This window comes from Orycteropus afer, unplaced genomic scaffold, assembly GCF_000298275.1.
Source record: "Orycteropus afer afer isolate SDZICR_OR568_19922 unplaced genomic scaffold, OryAfe1.0 scaffold00471, whole genome shotgun sequence".
In the NCBI taxonomy this organism is placed as follows: domain Eukaryota; kingdom Metazoa; phylum Chordata; class Mammalia; order Tubulidentata; family Orycteropodidae; genus Orycteropus; species Orycteropus afer.
This window is the reverse complement of record NW_006922058.1, coordinates 1,539,510-1,553,764: the sequence shown is the minus strand read 5'-3', so window position 1 is coordinate 1,553,764 and position 14,255 is coordinate 1,539,510. Positions and strand designations below refer to the sequence as shown.

The 14,255-nt window shown below is 63.7% G+C and overlaps 1 protein-coding gene across 1 annotated transcript; it reads left to right on the top strand.

Annotated features, from left to right (window-relative positions):
* The first annotated feature begins 497 nt into the window (after positions 1 to 497).
* PLXNB2 (plexin B2) lies at positions 498 to 14,009 on the top strand. Its single transcript, XM_007954748.1, has 35 exons — positions 498 to 1,568; positions 1,919 to 2,101; positions 2,190 to 2,318; positions 2,882 to 2,982; positions 3,158 to 3,284; positions 3,667 to 3,820; positions 4,432 to 4,546; positions 4,632 to 4,740; positions 4,816 to 4,917; positions 5,357 to 5,449; positions 5,783 to 5,864; positions 5,946 to 6,106; positions 6,213 to 6,361; positions 6,675 to 6,783; positions 6,986 to 7,122; positions 7,277 to 7,447; positions 7,740 to 7,869; positions 8,179 to 8,406; positions 8,686 to 8,862; positions 8,947 to 9,092; positions 9,455 to 9,555; positions 9,624 to 9,853; positions 9,944 to 10,125; positions 10,513 to 10,579; positions 10,746 to 10,892; positions 11,188 to 11,344; positions 11,423 to 11,523; positions 11,631 to 11,715; positions 11,841 to 11,995; positions 12,070 to 12,230; positions 12,303 to 12,450; positions 13,127 to 13,191; positions 13,289 to 13,364; positions 13,744 to 13,818; positions 13,905 to 14,009. The coding sequence occupies exons 1-35, from the start codon at positions 498 to 500 to the stop codon at positions 14,007 to 14,009; spliced, it is 5,529 nt and encodes a 1,842-aa protein (XP_007952939.1).
* The last annotated feature ends 246 nt before the right edge of the window (positions 14,010 to 14,255 follow it).

The window sequence follows — 14,255 nt, the reverse complement described above, 5'->3', positions numbered from 1 at the left end:
AAATAACGTGTGCGCTGAGGCCACCAGCTCTGTCTCTGTTCCCTGCCCCCCCCCCACTGGGGTTTTGGTTGCCTGTCTCACCTCCAACCACCCTATGTGCAGAAACATTCCTGTGTAGAACAGGTATGTGTCCCACCTGTGTATATATGGAGGGCCGTGCTCTGGGGAGAGTGCCCTGGCCCTCCCGCAGGCTCTTGGGGTCACAAGCAGGGAGTGGCATGATGAGTACCTCGGAGACTTCCTGGAGGAGGCACTCGGGTGCCGCAGTGTAGCAGCTGTGACCCCCTTGGCCCTGGTCTTGAAGGTTAAACCATAGGTTGACATTTTCCTTGGCGATCTTGGAGGGAAGTGGGTGGGTCCAGCTACATTTGGGGGCCGTTAGACAACCACGCCCTCCCCACCTGTGTTCTGGAGAGACCCTCGATGAGGGGCCTTCCTGAGCAAAGGCCCTCCACCTGGGCTCCCCTGACCCTCTCTCCCCTACAGGGTGCCAGGTAATGGCGCTGTGGCTCTGGACGCTGACCCTCCTGGTGGGCCTGGGAGGCTCCGGTGTGGGCCTGCGGACCCGCAAGCCTGACTCCTTCCACAGTGAGACAGAGCTGAACCATTTGGTGGTAGACAGTGCGACGGGCGGGGTGTACCTGGGGGCAGTGAACATGCTGTACCAGCTGACTGCCGACCTCCAGCTGGTGCAGCAGGCATCCACAGGCCCAGCCCTGGACAACAGGAAGTGCACGCCGCCCATCGAGAGGGGCCAGTGCCACGAGGCCGTGCTCACTGATAATGTGAACCAGCTGCTGCTGCTGGACCCACCCAAAGGCCGCGTGGTCGAGTGCGGGAGCCTCTTCAAGGGCATCTGTGCCCTGCGGTTGCTAAGCAACATCTCCACACGCATCTTCTACGAGGACAGCAGTGGTGAGAAGTCCTTCGTGGCCAGCAACGACGAGACTGTGGCCACGGTGGGGCTGGTGAGCTCCGCGGACCCCGGCGGCGAGCGCGTGCTCTTCGTGGGGAAGGGCAACGGGCCGCATGACAACGGTATCATCGTCAGCACCCGTCTGCTGGACCGCACCGCAGGCAGGGAGGCCTTTGAGGCCTATACAGACCATGCCACCTACAAGGCCGGCTACCTGTCCACCAACACGCAGCAGTTTGTAGCCGCCTTCGAGGATGGCCGGTATGTCTTCTTCGTCTTCAACCAGCAAGACAAGCACCCGGCCCGGAACCGCACGCTCCTGGCGCGTATGTGCAAGCACGACCCCTTCTACTACTCCTACCTGGAGATGGACCTGGAATGCCAGGACCCCGCTGACCCCCAGGCCCCCTTCGGGACCTGCCTGGCAGCCTCAGTGGACCCCGGCAGGGCGCTGTACGCCGTCTTCAGCAAGGACAGCAGGAGCGGAGGTGGTGGGGGGCTCCAAGCTGGCCTCTGCCTGTTTCCGCTGGATAAAATCCACGCCAAGATGGAGGCCAACCGCAACGCCTGCTACACGGGCGCCCGGGAGGTGGGCCGTAACACCTTCTACAAGGCCTTCCACGGCGAGATCCAGTGTGGGGGCCACACGCTGGTACGTGGCCTCAGCACCAGGCCTGAGGAGCATGTATCTGTGTGGGTCTGCGTGTCTGTGAGCATGAGGCGTGTGTATGCTCACTTGTCCCCCTGTAGGGGGGGTGCCGTGTGTGTGCGCACCTCCAGTGGGCTGCTATAGCTCACCTGGCGGGATCCTGTACAGGGGTGTGCCTGCCTCTCCGTGGGTCTTCCAGTCACGTGTCCAGGGCCCCACATGCTGGGCGCTGGGTGTGTAGCTGCCAACAGTTGGGGAGGGTCCTGGCCCCTGTGAGCCTTTGACCCCGGGGATGTGGAAGGGGTCTCCGGGGGATGGAGGTCTATACCTGCCATTGATGCCGGGGTCTGCAGGGTGCCAGTAAGAGCTTCCCTTGTGGCTCGGAGCACCTGCCCTACCCTCTGGGCAGCCGGGAAGGACTCAGAGCCAAGGCTGTGCTGCAGCGGGGCGGCTTGAACTTGACGGCTGTGACAGTGGCTGCTGAAGATGGCCACACCATCGCCTTCCTGGGCACCTCTGATGGCAGGATCCTCAAGGTGAGGCTGGGGCCAGGACAGCACCAGGGGAAAGCTCTGGAAGGCAGCCCGTTGCAGCCATGAGACGCTTACACTCCTCTCATGCCAGGTGTACCTCGCCCCGAATGGTACCTCTGTAGAATATGGTTCCATCCCTGTGGAGATCAACAAGCGGATTGGGCAGGCCCTGGTGCTGTCCCCAGACCTGGGTAGTCTGTACGCCATGACTCAGGACAAGGTGGGCAGGAGGCAGCCCCAGAGGGGCAAAGGGGGGGGGCAGGCCTCAGCGGCCCAGCTGTGTCCCGTGGGCAGGATTGGACAGCCAGACGGGGGCCTGGATGGTGTCTCCATCCTGCTGGCTCTGTAGCACTGTCCTTGGGTCTGCAACTCTGTCTGTGTTTTTCTCCTGTGTTTTGCCTGAGTCTCTCTGGGCTTGCCTCTGCCTCATTCTGAGGAAGGGATCTGGGCCGGTGCTTTGTGGAAGTGTCCCCCGGGGTGGACGGCCAGGGGAGGGGTCCTGGGCAACCTCTTCAGTGGCACTAAGGAGGGGTGGAGGGGTGCCCAGGCTTTCCAGGGGACGTGTTAGGTGGACACCCAGGACATCCAAGAGCCTTTCCTGTGAAGGGTCAAATGGCCGTGGGATCGTGGGGAAGGGCACAGAGCCAAGACCCCGTAGGGCCCGGACCCACTTGAGTCCCACCGCAGGTCCGGCCACCTGGTCCCTGTGGCCGTGTGGCAGCTGTTGAAGCTGAGGCCTGGCTGTCATCTCAGGTCACTGCTGTCCTGCTCTTGGTCCCCCAGGTGTTCCGGCTCCCTGTGCAGGAGTGTCTGAGCCACCCCACCTGTGCGCAGTGCCGTGACTCACAGGACCCCTACTGTGGCTGGTGTGTCGTCGAGGGACGGTGAGCACCTGGGAGCGAGTGGGCCCCTAGCAGTGGGGGAGTCTGGGGACATGGCCCTGGCCCCCACACTGGGATCTGAGAAAGAAGCCTGACTCTGTTCTCAATGTCTGGGCAGAACTAGACCTCCAGGGGCAAGGCTGCTGATCTTCCCCCCCACACACACACACACACACAGGTGCACGAGGAAGGCCAAGTGCCCACGGGCTGAAGAGACTGGCCACTGGCTGTGGAGCCGGGGCAACTCCTGTGTAACCGTCACCGGCGCCCAGCCACAGAACATGAGCCGGCGGGCCCAGGGGGAGGTGAGCAGGGGACTGAGGGAACGGGGGACCATGGGCCCGGGGAAAGACATGGGGAGTCATGGGCCCAGAGGAGGTGCATGGGGGACTGTAGGCCTAGGGCAGGGCATGGCAGACCACAGACCCAGGGGGAGGTGCACCGGGGACTGTGGGCCCAGGGGGAGGGCATGGGGGACTGGTGTGCCTGTTAAGGTAGGTAGGCCATGATCATGGCGTATTTCTCCTGTGACCCAACTGGCCCCTCTCGGCCTTGTAACCTGGGGAGAGGCTCCAGGGCAGACCCAGAGCCTGACACAGGAGTTGCTGGAGTGACCCAGGGGTAGAGGCTCTGTGAGGTTGGGCTGTATACACCTGGGCGGGTCCCAGTGAGCTGCTCACCCACCAGGTACAGCTGACAGTCACCCCACTCCCCACCCTGAACGAGGATGATGAGCTGCTGTGCCTCTTTGGTGACTCGCCACCGCATCCTGCCCGAGTGGAGGGTGACACGGTCGTCTGCAACTCCCCGACAGTCATTCCCAGCACACCGCCTGGCCAAGGTGAGTGTGCTCAGCCCCCCTTGTCCACCCTGTGAGGGTCACAGTCAGCCTTTGGGGTGCAGAGGCGGTCCGTGGAGGTGCCTCTTGGGGAGGTTGGAGCCCGACAAGCCCAGCAAGCCCTTCCCTGTGTGGCTGTCCCTCCCCTCCAGGCCATGGTGCAGGGACCCTCATTCAGTCCTCTCCCACTGGCCTGAGATGGCAGGGCAGTCCCAGGAGGGCCCAGATGTGGGCCAGGGAAGGCAGGGCCAGGGTCCTGCAGTGACGTGGTCAGGAGCCAGCAGCCCTGTGCCCCAGACACATAGGAGCTGCTGCCCTTAGCGCCTGTGGGGACAAAGAGATTGCAACAGCACAGAGCCCTAGGGGGAAACCAGAGCCTCGTCCTGGGGGCCCCTGGGTCTCATACCAGTGTGGGGCGAGGCAGGCAGGGAGCCCAGATCTGATCATGGGGGGTGGGGGCCCAGAGCTGATAGTGAGGGGAGGTGGGGGCCAGGGAGTTGCCAGAGCTGATGGCGGGGGTGGGGGGGGCGCCTGTGTCCAGCACTGGGGTCTGTCTGTGCACATCCCGCCTGCAGCTGCAGCTGTAGCCTCACAGGTCCCTCTGTCACCTGCAGACCATGTGACTGTGAGCATCCAGTTGCTTCTACACCGTGGTGACATTTTCCTCACCTCCCACCTGTATCCATTCTATGACTGCCGAGAGGCCATGCACCTGGTGGAGAACCTACCGTGAGTGCCAACCTGCTGTCCACCGGCACCTGCCCCATTACCACCTGCCGCCCCTCCCCCAGCCATCACATGCCCTTCTCCAAAGGTGCATCTCCTGTGCCAGCAACCGCTGGACGTGCCAGTGGGACCTGCTCTACCACGAGTGCCGGGAAGCCTCGCCCAACCCTGAGGAAGGCATCGTCCGTGCCCACATGGTGAGCACGGGGCCGCGCTGGGCCTGGGCTGCTCAGCCACCGCTTGGCTGCAGCTGACTAGCCCCCCATCCCCAGGAGGAGAACTGCCCCCAGTTCCTAAAGCCCAGCCCCCTGGTCGTTCCCATGAACCATGAGACGGATGTGACCTTTCAGGGCGAGAACCTGGACACGGTGAAGGTGGGTGGAGCACGCCCCCCGGCACCCAGCGGGGGTCATCCTCCCTTGAGACTGAAGCTGGGGTGCCTGGGCCATGGTCTGGCTTCCGTGGCTTAGGGCCTGGCACTTGGAGGGGCTGCTCAGGTGCTTGGGGACAGAGGAGTGAGAGGATGAGGGGACATACGCACAGGCCAAGAGGAGGGCAGGCGAGTGTGGAACTCAGTCAAGCTGGAGCTGAGATGGGAGGGGGCGAGGGAGGCAGGGCTAGGGCCCTGGGTGGGCCCGGTCGTGGACTCAACTGTGCAGTGTTCCAGGGGTACCCCAGGACACCCATGTGCAGGCAGCTGGAGGCATTTGGGGACATAGGTGGGGCTCATAGTGGGGGGGGGGGGCTCTGTCGCAGCAGGGGTGTGGGGCAGGGTGGTTACTAGAAGGGGTTCCTGAGTCCCTGTCCCCGCAGAGCACTTCCCTGTATGTGGGGAGTGACCTCCTCAAGTTCAAGGAGCTGGTGAGCATGCAGGAGCCAGGCATCTTCTTCTTCCGGACCCCAAAGGTACACCTCCCAGGGGCAGGTCAGGCTGCTGGCCCAGGCCCTCGGCGCCTTTTCACTGCTCAGGGGGTTGGGGGGAGAAGGGAGGGCCCCCAGCTGTACCCCCATGCTCAGTGGGTGTGGTCTCTGGGTCCTTGGTTCCTGCTCAGTCCCACCTGCTTCATCTCCCATTGACATTTGTCTCTCTGGGTGACTGTGTTCAGCCACCCTGAAGACCTCCTGTCTGCTGCCTGGTTCTGGTTCCTGAGGTGGGGAGCCATGTGGGACTTTGTGGGCACAGGGTCCCGGTGGGTGGGGCTGTGAGCATAGCATGTCTGCTTGTCCACCTTCCGCCAGCTGTCCTACGATGCCAGTGAGACGCTGCCCCTGCACCTGTATGTCAAGTCTTATGGCAAGAACATTGACAGCAAGCTCCAAGGTGTGGGTGGGGCTGGTGGGTGGGTGGGTGGAGGCGGGGCCTGGGGAGGGCAAGAGCCTGACACCTGCACTCTCCCCCCAGTGACCCTGTACAACTGCTCCTTTGGCCGCAGCGACTGCAGCCTGTGTCTGGCCGCTGACCCTGCCTACAAGTGTGTGTGGTGTGGTGGGCAGAGCAAGTGTGTGTATGAGGCCCTGTGCGGCAATGCTACCTCCGAGTGCCCACCCCCTGTCATCACCAGGGTGAGCCTGCTTGCACCTGTCCCAGGCTGGGGCTCCCATCTGGCCCCCTGCCCTGTCGCACACCCTACCCACCTGCACCACAGTCACCTGGCTGTCCTTGTTGCAGATCCAGCCCCAGACAGGCCCACTGGGAGGGGGCATTCGTGTCACCATCCTTGGGTCAAACTTGGGAATCAAGGCAGATGACGTTAAGAGGGTGACCGTGGCTGGCCACAACTGCACCTTCGAGCCCCAGTGGTACTCTGTGTCTACTCGGTGAGTGGCCGAAATGCATGAGGCTGAGGTGGCCGTGTGGGCCTCCTGGGCACCTCCACCCTGGGGTGCTCGGGTCTGGGGGACAGGGCAGCCAGGGAAGCTATGGCCTCAGCCTGCCTGTATTCCACTACACGCATGCACTGGCATGGATGGGCCAAGCACTGTGGGGTCCTGAGGGGGCTGCTATCCACGTGGGTGGGCCAGGTGCAGTGAGGACCCCAGGGGGCTTCTCACCGACATGGACGGGCCAGGAGCAGTGGAGGCTGAGGGACAGTGGTCTTGAAGTGTGTCCCCACCCTGCCTGTCACCCCAGGATCGTCTGTGTGATCGAAGCCTCCGAGGAGCCCTCCACTGGAGGTGTTGAGGTGGACATCAGCGGGAAGCTGGGCCACTCACCACCCCATGTCCGGTTCACCTACCAGGTACATACACGCTCAGACTCCGGGTGTGGGCTCTCCTGGGTCAGGATCTGGGGACTGCTGGCCTGGGGAGTGGAGCGGCTACGTGTGTCCCAATTTTAAGATGCCATGAAGTGCCACTCAGAGGCCCCCCTGGAGGCCAGGAAGGGGAGAAGCTCCTATGACCCCTGTCGCCCTAACCCAGTCGCCCCTGTGGTTCTCCCAGCAGCCACAGCCTGTCCACGTCGACCCAAAGCAGGGGCCACAGGCGGGCGGCACCTTGCTGACCATCTCTGGCACCCACCTAAACACAGGCTCCAAGGAGGACGTGCTGGTGAACCTCAACAGTGTCCCCTGTAACGTGTGGGTGTCACCCGTGAGCTGGCCAAGGCCCCAGACCGCCCTGGCTCTGGATCTGCCCTGGGGGTGGCAGGGGAGCCAAGGTGACCTGCTGATCGGGGCTGGGGTTGGGCCCAGGGTGAAGGGATGCTGACGCACCCATCCCACCTGACCCCAGGACGAAGTTTGGGGTGGAGCTCGAGTGCATGACGGGCCCCCAGCCACAGGTGGGCGAGGCATCCTTGGAGGTGTTCTACGGGGGCTCGCTTGTGCCCAGCCCCGGCGTCGTCTTCACCTACCGTGACAACCCAGTGCTGCGGGCCTTCGAGCCCACACGCAGCTTTGTCAGGTGTGCCCCCCCAGCTGCCTTCCCAGGCCACACCCCCTCCAGCTACACCCTCTCACTCACTGCCAGGAATGTGGGGCGGCAGGAGGCGGTCCCAGAAACCCCCATGCACCCCAGGTTAGCTCCTTCTGAAACCCAGCCAGGCAGGGAGACAGACAGATGGACATCTGTTGGGCCCCACGTCCCCCACACACCTGTGATGAGAACAGGGGTGGCAGGGTCACCTTCACAGTGCTCCCAGCATGCCTCACCCTTCCCACCTCCTGCCACCCTACTCAAAGCCCCCTCCCCACAGTGGTGGCCGGAGCATCAACATCACCGGGCAGGGCTTTGGCCTCATCCAGAAGTTCGCCATGGTGGTCATGGCTGAGCCGTTACAGTCCTGGAGGAGACGGCGAGAGGCCGGAGCCCTGCAGCCCATGAAGGTCTGTGTACCAGCCTCGGTGCCGGCACTGGGGAACCAGGACTGCCCTTGGCTCAGGTTGGGCCGGCATTGAGGGGCTGGGGCCAGCACTGGGCAACCAGGGGTGCACTTGGCTTGGGCTGGTCCGGCATCAGGGGGCCAGGGGCGGCACTAGGGGACTGGGGCTGCACTTGGGCTGGGCCAGCATCTGGGGGCCAGGGCTGGCACTAGGGGGCTGGGGCTGCACTTGACTCTGGCTAGGGCCAGCATTGCAGGGCTGCGGCTACACTCAGCTGGGCCAGGGCAGCCTGACAGCCCAGCCTCTGCATAGATCGTGGGCACCGACTACGTGTACCACAGCGACACCAAGGTGGTCTTCTTGTCACCACCTGTCCCCGAGGAGCCCGAGGCCTACAACCTGACAGTGCTGGTCCAAATGGACGGGCACCACATTCTGCTCCGCACCGAGGCTGGCACCTTTGAGTATGTGGCCGACCCCACCTTCGAGAACTTCACGGACGGTGTTAAGAAGCAGGTTAACAAGCTCATTCATGCCCAGGTGAGGACAGCACCACAGAGGGGTGGGGATGGCACCACAGAGGGGGTCCTGCCCGGGTGGGGATTCTGGGTCCTACCAAGGCAGGGACAGCACCACAGAGGGGTCCTTCCCAGGTGGAGGTTCTGGGTCCCACCCGGGTGGGATGGAGGTCTGAGTCTTTCCTCAGGAGCAACTGGTGTGTATGTGTGTGGTGGGTCAGGGTCCCACCTGGGAGGATGGGCAGGGGCCCCTGGTTTGGGGTCCACGCTGAGCTGGTGCCCCTGACCCCACTTCTGCCAGGGCACCAACCTGAACAAGGCGATGACACTGCAGGAGGCTGAAGCCTTCGTGGGCGCCGAGCGCTGTGTCATGAAGACGCTCACCGAGACCGACCTGTACTGCGAGCCCCCAGAGGTGCAGCCCCCGCCCAAGCGGCGGCAGAAGCGGGACACCACCCACAACCTGCCGGAATTCATTGTGCGCTCAGGGCTGTGGGTCGGGGTGGGCATGGGGGCCGCAGGCTGGGGAGGAACCTGCCCCTGGTGACAGGCCCCTCCGCAGGTCAAGTTTGGCTCCCGCGAGTGGGTGCTGGGCCGCGTGGAGTATGACACACGTGTCAGCGATGTGGCCCTTAGGCTTGGTCTCATCCTGCCGCTAGTCATCGTGCCTATGGTGGTGGTCATCGTTGTGTCGGTCTACTGTTACTGGTCAGTGCCTGCCCTGTCCCGCCCTGCCCCACTGGCCCTGCCCTATGCTGTCCCCTGAGAGCCCACCCCCAGCCCTGCCCCTGTCAGTCTACTGCTACTGGTTGGCCCTGCCCACCCCACTGGCCCCGCCCATACTCTCCCCTGAGAGCCTGCCCCCAGCCCCACCTCTCTCAGTCTATGCTGCTGGTCGGCCCCGCCTACCCCACCGGCCCCACCCATCCTCTCCCCTGAGAACCCGCCCCCAGCCTGGCCTCTGTCAGTCTATGCTACTGGTGGCCCCCAGCCCCACCCAACCCATGCCCTTACCCACCCCCAGGAGCTGTCCCCAGCCCAGCCCAGCCCAGGCCTCTCTGTGTCCCCAGGAGGAAGAGCCAGCAGGCAGAGCGCGAGTATGAGAAGATTAAGTCCCAGCTGGAGGGTCTGGAGGAGAGCGTGCGTGACCGCTGCAAGAAGGAGTTCACAGGTCAGAGCTGCCCGGGCCGGGAGGGGCAGGGCAGGGCACGGCAGTGGCCTGACCCCAGCCCCCTACAGACCTGATGATCGAGATGGAGGACCAGACCAACGACGTGCACGAGGCTGGTATCCCGGTGCTGGACTACAAGACCTACACGGACCGTGTCTTCTTCCTGCCCTCCAAGGACGGCGACAAGGATGTGATGATCACTGGCAGGCTGGACATCCCCGAGTCGCGGCGGCCCACGGCAGAGCAGGCCCTCTACCAGTTCTCCAACCTGCTCAACAGCAAATCTTTTCTCGTCACTGTGAGCTGCTGGGCCGGGGCCGGGGCGGGCGGGCGGGAGGGCCGCGGTCAGGGGAGGACCCCACAGGCCCTGACGGCTCTGCGCCCACAGTTCATCCACACCCTGGAGAACCAGCGCGAGTTCTCAGCACGAGCCAAGGTGTACTTCGCGTCACTGCTGACGGTGGCCCTCCACGGGAAGCTGGAGTACTACACGGATATCATGCGCACACTGTTCCTGGAACTCATGGAGCAGTACGTGGTGGCCAAGAACCCCAAGCTGATGCTGCGCAGGTGCGTGGGCGCGGGCCAGGAATGATGGCGGGGCCCAGCAGAGGGCTGGGTGCCCTCTGGGATGCCGCGGCCAGACCCAGGGCTCCCCTGGGACTCCGCCTGAGCTGCTGGGGCCCCCAGCATCAGATGGGAGTGAATTCCAGCTCCCCTCACTGCCCTGCTGGTCACTTGGCAGGTAGGATGAAGTGGGAAATGACACTCAGTACTTCCTGTGTTCATGTGTGCATGCATGTCACACACATGTGCACACTGGTCAGTCATTACTGCAGGTTGCACGTCTGTGTTCTGCTTGGGGACCCAGGGCTGGCAGGGGAAGCCATGGAGGACAGGGGTCCCGACCCCAGGGTGTTAAGGGCCTCTTGGTAATAGGCCTCTCTGCAACCCCAGGTCCGAGACAGTAGTGGAGAGGATGTTGTCCAACTGGATGTCCATCTGCCTGTACCAGTACCTCAAGGTAGGTTGCAGCCCCACCAACATCCACCCGCTGCACCTGCCTCTCTGCTTCCCTCCTCTCATGTGGTCAGACCCACAGACACCCTGGCCGGGCCTCCTGCAGGCCCCACATCCCCCAATCCTGCCAACTCAGGCCCTGCCCACACTGACCACTCACTTCGCCCCAGGACAGTGCTGGTGAGCCCCTGTACAAGCTTTTCAAGGCTATCAAGCATCAGGTGGAGAAGGGGCCGGTGGATGCCGTGCAGAAGAAGGCCAAGTACACCCTCAACGACACGGGGCTACTGGGGGACGACGTGGAGTATGCACCCCTGGTGAGCAGGGGCTGGGCACAGGGCACAGGATGAGTGCAGGTAGCAGTGACCTGTGGAACCGGGGAACTACAGGTGGGCTTGCGGTGCTGGGCTCTGAGTCAGGCCCAGGTGCACCTGAGCTGGGCACAGAAGCTCACGTGGAAGTACGCTCCTCACTCGTCACCTGTCCCCGTGGGAAGTGACAGGCCCTGGTAGGCATGCTCGGTCGGTGTGTGTATGGCCCCTTGTGGACACTCGAGGGCCCTGGGGCTCGATCAGGCCAGGCACTGGGCAGTGACTCCCTGTGTCCCCACAGACAGTGAATGTGATTGTCCAGGACGAAGGGGTCGACGCCATCCCCGTCAAAGTTCTCAACTGTGACACCATCGCCCAAGTCAAGGAGAAGATCATCGACCAGGTGTACCGTACGCAGCCCTGCTCCCGCTGGCCCAAGGCTGCGAGTGTGGTCCTAGGTGAGCAGGCAGGCTGGTGAGCACCGCACGCTCGGAGCAGGGCGGGCCCGAGCGTGAGCAAGCTGGGCTCTCTTGCAGAGTGGCGTCCTGGGTCCACGGCACAGACCTTGTCAGACCTAGACCTGACCTCCCAGCGGGATGGCCGGTGGAAGCGTATCAACACACTGATGCACTATAACGTGAGTGTGGATGGCAAGGGAATGCGGGACAGCGGGCAGCACTGGGGAGACAGGGCTGGCCCCACCTCCCACGGCAAGCACCCCTACGTCACCTCCATGTTCTCTAGGTCCGGGATGGAGCCACCCTCATCTTGTCCAAGGTGGGGGTCTCCCAGCAGCCAGAGGACAGCCAGCAGGACCTGCCCGGAGAGCGTGAGTCCTCCTCCTGCCCCTCCCCTCCCACTTCTGGAGGTCAGCACAGGACCAATGTCCACCCCTTACCCCTGCTGCCCCACCCAGCCTTACCTCAGTGTCCTCAGCAAACGCCCCGCCCACAGGCCACGCCCTCCTGGAGGAGGAGAACCGCGTGTGGCACCTGGTACGGCCAGCTGATGAGGTGGACGAGGGCAAGCCCAAGCGTGGCAGCGTGAAGGAGAAAGAGCGCACCAAGGCCATCACTGAGATCTACCTGACGAGGCTGCTGTCCGTCAAGGTGTGGGAACGGGCTAGGGCCGAAACCCCGGGCTGCCTGGTGCCAGGCGCTGACCACGCTCACCCTACCCGCAGGGCACCCTGCAGCAGTTCGTGGACAACTTCTTCCAGAGCGTGCTGGCGCCCGGCCATGCAGTGCCCCCTGCAGTCAAGTATTTCTTTGACTTCTTGGATGAGCAGGCGGAGAAGTATGACATCCGTGACGAGGACACCATCCACATCTGGAAGACCAACAGGTGGGGGTCACCTGCCCGGCCCCACAAGGACGCGGGCCTGGCAGCCCCTGACCACCTACTCTCTCCCCTCAGTTTGCCACTGCGGTTCTGGGTGAACATCCTCAAGAACCCCCACTTTATCTTCGACGTGCACGTGCATGAGGTGGTGGACGCCTCACTGTCTGTCATTGCCCAGACCTTCATGGACGCCTGCACACGCACCGAGCACAAGCTGAGCCGCGTGCGTGGGCCAGGCAGCAGGGGCGAGGCCCTGGGGGTGTCAGCGGGGCGGGGAACAGGGGCGAGGCCGTGGGGGCATCATCGGGGCAGGCAGCAGGGGCAAGGCCTGGGGGTGTCAGCGGGGCGGGGAACAGGGGCGAGGCTGTGGGGGTGTCATCGGGGCAGGCAGCAGGGGCGAGGCCTGGGGCTGTCATCGGGGCAGGGAGCAGGGGTGAGGCCTGGGGGTGTCATCGGGGCAGGGAACAGGGGCGAGGCCCTGGGGGTGTTAGTGGGGTGGGGAGCAGGAGCAGAGGCCTGGGGGTATTAGTGGGGGTGGGAAGGGAGTTGATGCCTGGGGGTGTTACTGGGGGTGGGACCGCCTGGTGGCAGGTCGTTGGTTTGGGGCATGTCAGGAGCTCTGGACATTGGGTGGGTAGATGGTGATGTGGGCCACCCCTGCCTGCTCCTGGAAGGCCGGGAACCCCTTCCCCTCACACAGGACTGCCCCCCACAACCTTGCCCAAGGGGAGCCACTGAGGGGTTGGTGACCAGAAGGCAGGCAGGTCTGGGTGGATGAGGGCTGCAGCCTACCTGATGATGTGCCCCCCGCCCCCATACCGCGGAGCCACCGAGCAGTGTGACTTCATCCCTGGCAGTGGTGCCATCTGGCCCAAGTGTCATGCAGCATCTCCCCCCAGGACTCTCCCAGCAACAAGCTGCTCTACGCCAAGGAGATCTCTACCTATAAGAAGATGGTGGAGGAGTGAGTGCCACCTGCCCTCCCCACCTCTGGCCCCTGCCCCCCCCCCATGTGGCAACCCCCCTCCTTCCCACCCCTTGTAACTGCCCTTCCCCCACAGTTACTACAAGGGGATCCGCCAGATGGTACAAGTCAGCGACCAGGACATGAACACACACTTGGCAGAGATTTCGCGGGTAAGGGGGGAGGGCACGGGGGTCGCTCCTCCTGATGCCCCTCACACACACTCTGGGCTGAACTGCAGGGTGAGGGTGAAATCCCGCCATCGACAGGGAGGCAAGAGAGTGCATGTGTCTGGCTGGCAGCCAGCACACTCCCAGTGAGGGTGTTCGCGGGGGTGCATGTGTGTGTGATTAGGGGCCACTGGAAGGGACAGACGACATCTAAGTAGGGGGCGTGGCTGTGGGCCTTGCCGGTTGTCTGGGGCTGTGTCCGTGGAAGAGTGCGACTCCTGGGCCTGACTGTGCCTCACACAGCCCACCTGCGGCCTTTGAGGACAGCTCCAGCCGAGAGGCTGGGGTTCCCACCCTGGGTCACACTGTCCCCCTCTCCCAGGCACACACGGCCTCCCTGAACACTCTCGTGGCCCTGCACCAGCTCTATCAGTACACACAGAAATACTATGACGAGGTAGGCAGGCCACGTCCTCACGGGGACGGGAGGGCACTGGGCAGCCGCTCACCGCTGGCCCTCACACGACGGTCACCCACCCTCAGATCATCAATGCCCTGGAGGAGGATCCTGCCGCCCAAAAGATGCAGCTGGCTTTCCGCCTGCAGCAGATTGCGGCCGCGCTGGAGAACAAGGTCACGGACCTCTGACCTCCACCCTCTGCCGCAGCCCAGGGGCTCGGGGCCGGCAGGGCCGGCAGCTCAGCCCTTCTCTCTCCGACCAGCAGAGGATGAGCCCTTGGCGCCCAGTCCCCAGCATGTGGGCTCTGGAGCATGTTTCGCCTGAGCAATACTGGCCACGTGGCCCTGCGCTACGGTAGCCTGCCAGCACCAGCTCCCTCCAGAACCAGCATTGGTTCTAGCTCGTGTCCAGTCTCCTGAGCGATTCGTAAATGT